Genomic DNA, 4,952 nt, shown 5'->3' on the forward strand with positions numbered 1-4,952 from the left:
CAAAAACAATTTCCCTCTTTAATAATTTTTTTAAAGTTAAAGGCACAAACTTATTCTGCCATTTAATTCAGTACCATTCAATATATAATATACTTGGTCAAGCAGATCTTGTCAGTAGAAAAAGGCGGCAAATTTGAAAAATGTAGGCGCGAAGGGATATCGTCCCATAGAAACTTTGAATTTAGCGCCTTTTTTTACTGAAAAGATTTGCTTGACCAGCTTTAGTTTGTCAAAGGACTGCCGCATTTCAAAGATAGACAGAGAGAATCATACTACCTTTGTCTTGTACCCAAAAGAAAAGGATGAGTATAGTTTTTTTTGTTCTTATTTACTGACAATTTGGTTTGACCAACTATACTTAATTATGCAATAAAAAATAATAATTGTGCAATATAAGCTGTATGAACACGGATGAGATAAGTTGTTATTAAGTTAATATTACTGTATTGTTTTTTATTTCCCGTCCGCTAAAACAGGACAGTAATAGTTATTTTTTTTTTTTTTTAGTTTCACAATAAAGAAGAATTTGGAAAAATTGGTTTTTTTAATGCATTTGCGATGATTTTACGCGAGTGTACAAGATTTAATTCGTCACAAATTTAATTTGTCAATTCGACAACCTACCGAAACTAACTTTGTAAAAATGGCAACTCGCGGGCACGGGCGGGGTACGGGGTAAGGGGTATGTATGTTGTCGTTTCGTTTAGTTTTTTTGTCTTCAAATACTAATGTCAACGGTAGAGAATGGACGCACGCCTATATTACTTAGTGCTACGATTCGATCACCAAGTAAAGTGCTTTTATTATGAAAAGTGCAAAATGGACATAACTAGTTTTCTTGACAGTGCCGGGCTGACACATTTGTCGCAGCGTATGGTGGGTAAGTGTTTATTTATTCTTATGAATGTTATAAATATGAAAGTGAGTTTTTATGTTTATTTGATACTCTTTTATTCACGCATTAACTTTTCAACGGATCATCAAGACCATTTTCGTTTTTCTGCTAAAACATACTGCGTTCGATCGGGTCGGATCGGGTCTTTGGGGTGATGGAGTGTTATTTTGTGTACTCATGTCTGTATACATGGCCACAAATCAAAATATAACCAGCAGAGGTGCGACACAACGTGTGAAAACACGAGGCGTGTTAAAATAAAACTTGATGTGTAGCCGTGTAGATATGACGGCCGTCAGTCCAGAGCACATTATTTTGGCTACCTCTATGAGCAGGACCACCGTGCTATTGTTTTGTACAAAGATGTGGATCTGAACTTGGAGTATAATATACCAAGACTCCAAGGTGATGGGTTCCAAAGTTTTCAAACACATTGCCTCGCACTTTTGACCATAATTTGTCGATCCAACAAAACTATTGTCATATCGACAAAGGTACATATTTACTAACTAAACCTTGTTTCTGTAGCAATGTATAACATATTGTATTGTCGTTTCGGTGACGGCCGGTCTGGACTAATGGGTAGTGACACTGCCTGTGAAGCCTATGGTCCTGGGTTCGAATCCCGGTAAGGGCATTTATTTGTGTGATGAACACAGATATTTGTTCCCGAGTCATGGGTGTTTTCTATGTATATAAGTATGTATTTATCTATATAAGTATGTACATAATTATATCGTCACCTAGCACCCATAATAGTACAAGCTTTGCTTTGGGGCTAGGTTGATCTGTGTAAGATGTCCCCTAATATTTATTTATTTATATCGACAAAGGTAACTATTAACTAGTTACAGAATGTTGTTTCTGTAGCGATTTACCTGAACTTTATCTTTATCTTGCTTTCAGAGGAGGGAGTGACACTTGATTTTTTGCTGCAAGCAAATGATGAGGAGTTGTCTGAACTGACAACAAAAGTTGCAGACAAAATAAGCCTGAGATCTTCATTAGAGAAAATTAGCCAAAAAGTTGGTAATCTTTTTTAGTAGTTAAATAGTAGTATTATTATTGAAGCTTTTCCGTAGCAGCTATAGTTTTGTAGTTCAGTTGTTAGTCTGGTTGAGTAGTAGCAAAGAGAATAGAGTGTATAGAGATTCCGTCATGGTAAATTATGTAGTCACAGTACATTTACTGCCATCTTTCAACAGAAGATTAAAACTGTTAGATCGCCATCTACTCGAGAAAAGGCTGAAGGTTATGGCGCTATCGCTTGAATAGATAGGAGGCTGCCGCCATGCGCCTATGGAAGGCGCCGAGGCATCTTCGAGCTCCCCGTAGGGTTAGGGTTCCCAGGCGTGTGGCTCTGATGCGCCCGAGGCTGGGGTGCTGCCGCGGTGGCGCGAAGGCAAGCGGTGGGCCCTGAGCTCCCGCGTAGGCCGCCCCACGTGCCGTGCTCCATCGCCGCGGACCTCGCCTCGCCGCGATCCCAAGGTGACACTTCGACAGGCGCCTCTTCATAGCAGAGGAGGAGATTTTAAGTAAGTATCTTTATAATATTTAAAACTTTCGCGATAGACGCGAGATATATGTATCTTTAGTTAAGCGGCCCATATTAGGATATCAGCATATCATATTTGGCATATCACGATTACACGCCTATTATCACACGTTTCACGACATCGACAACAGCTACCTTGGTTGGCAGGTAGGTACATAAATAATCCTGACACCTTGACGTATTTATGTAACTATGTAATGTGGTGACTGCGTTCAGTCTCGCTACCTTAACGACAGCTCCGTAGACACGGTCGCCACTCACCATCGGTTCTACGAGTTATGTAAAAAATATAAAAGATTTAAAATTTGAAATAACATGTTTTGTATTAATGGATTTTCTTTAAAATGAGCTTGTTAACTGCATTTTACGTGTAAGTTTCTGGACTTTTATAATGCCACCTGCTAGGGTCTGTGCGGAAAGAGAAGAGTCGTCGTGAATTGTATGGGCTCCCCTACATTTCACGACTCTTCTCTTTCCGCACAGACTCTATTTACTTGTTATTGTGACAAAAGTCTTAATTTAATTTAATTTGTTATTGTTTTTGGTTTTGGGTTTGTTTGTTTTGTATAACTTGCGATGCTCACTGATTTACTTTTATTTTAGTAAGTATATATTCTCATGAAGTGAAATGTACAATTTCTTTTGAGAAAATAAAGTTCTTTAAGCATAATACAGAATTCTTAAAATTATTTTTTTTTTCAGAACGCCCCTTTTATGAATGACCCCGGACTGTTCTCTCCAAGGTCCAGCGCATGCAGCAGCCCAGTGCCAGTAGCTTTGCCTGAAAGGCAAAGTATATTAATTCTAGGACCAAATGGAACTCTTGAGGTATGTATTTTGAATCTTAATCCTTAAAAAAAGAATTCTGGGTGGGTAACGGAAATTTGGTGGGTAAAGATTTTAAATCATTTGAACAGCTTGGCAGATATTTCTGCCGGTGACTGTACCTACCTAAAAATTTTTTTTTCAGGGTACTCCATTAGAGATCAGACCAAGTGTACAGCCCACTATACAACAGATCACACCTGTGCAACCACCTACGATACCGGCCACACCTGTGCAGCCTCCACAGCCTCCACAGGCGTTGCAAGATTATAATAGGGAAGGATACTTCGAACCAAAGGTAAAAACTGTTTTCATTAGTCTTAAGAGGATATTCCGCGTTAAAATGGAAAATCTGCCTTTTATTTTTATTAAAACACTTTTCAGTCTTGAAATCACCAAAAACGCAACGTTGCCAGCTAAGTCCGAGTCCAAGTGTCCTCTAAGCGATATTTTGGTAATTTTTGTGATTATGGAATTTTTAATTTTCACAATAGGATTGTGAACTGTAAATATAAACTAAATTTTCCATATTGAATGCTCATACACACACACACACACATAATCACGCCTATATTCCCGGATGGGGTAGAGTGGTAGACAGAGCGTTAGAGGTCACATCATGCCACTTTTGACAAAGTTTTGAGGCTTATGATATCATCAAAATCGGCACGCGGTGACAGGTTATCAGTCTATCGCCCACGGTCCAATCCATGTCCCTTTACTGATTTTTACAGTAGGTATGCCCGGGAAAAAAAGCAACTGGAACATTCTATGTTTATCTTTGTCTCCCAGCCCAGCATGAAAGTTAAGCTATTGGTCATAATATGGTAATGTATTATAAATGGTTGCATTTGATTGTTTTGCAGTTGGTGAGGAACAAGCAAATTCAACCGCGTTGCTGGGAATTGTTGTTTTGCTCCGGCAAATGCACACTATCGCAGTATCGAAAAAAAAAGTGTGGAGGCTGTCAAGGCACGAGGCAAGCACTGGTTTCCTGGCGCGCGTTGCAGCAGCGTCAGAGATTGCCACATATTGCCCTCAACAAGAGGCATTCAACCTCTCAAAAGGCATAGAAACAACCATACATACTTGCGGTCGGACCTTCATGGGCTAATATACATACGTATGAAATTGTTACCACTGCTGGAGGGCTAAGATATCAAGTATCCACCATTTGTGAGACTATAAAGGTGACGTGTAATTTATACTGGGCATTGGACTTAGCGTACCCTAAGGTAGCTGCACCTTGTTGGATGTTTATCCAACGGGCCATATTTAAGATGAAATCTAAGTTTGACTCTGAAGGAGTTCCATTAAGAGCTTTCGCTATTAAATTAGCTTGATTAAACTTTTGAACGCCTTTTGATAAGTGTCTCGCGCCATTAAACTAATTTACTAATAAACCTTATTTGATAATACCTAGCTTGATACAGTTGCGTTGACATTAACACGGCGTTCTTGACGTCCAAGGGGATAAAGCAGTTACACTTTCTTTGCACGAATATTGTAGAAAAAAGGAAAATGACTACTTGTGCGGTATGCAACACTTCCTTTGGCAGTTTTATTCGGTTGAGGAAGCACATGGCTTTCTATCATAAATAAGTTACAACTTTGATGATCATTACTTTGCATACCGTGATCAAGATGCTCCTTCCGAAGATGAGCCCGTATATCTTG

At 39.1% G+C, this 4,952-nt stretch overlaps 1 protein-coding gene across 1 annotated transcript; it reads left to right on the top strand.

Moving 5' to 3' along the window:
* Window positions 1-3,157: 3,157 nt before the first annotated feature.
* On the top strand, window positions 3,158-4,751 carry LOC134803089 (uncharacterized). Its single transcript, XM_063775795.1, has 3 exons — window positions 3,158-3,278; window positions 3,421-3,573; window positions 4,142-4,751. The coding sequence occupies exons 1-3, from the start codon at window positions 3,165-3,167 to the stop codon at window positions 4,346-4,348; spliced, it is 474 nt and encodes a 157-aa protein (XP_063631865.1). The 5' UTR covers window positions 3,158-3,164; the 3' UTR covers window positions 4,349-4,751.
* Window positions 4,752-4,952: the final 201 nt, after the last annotated feature.

Source organism: Cydia splendana, chromosome 26 (assembly GCF_910591565.1).
Source record: "Cydia splendana chromosome 26, ilCydSple1.2, whole genome shotgun sequence".
In the NCBI taxonomy this organism is placed as follows: domain Eukaryota; kingdom Metazoa; phylum Arthropoda; class Insecta; order Lepidoptera; family Tortricidae; genus Cydia; species Cydia splendana.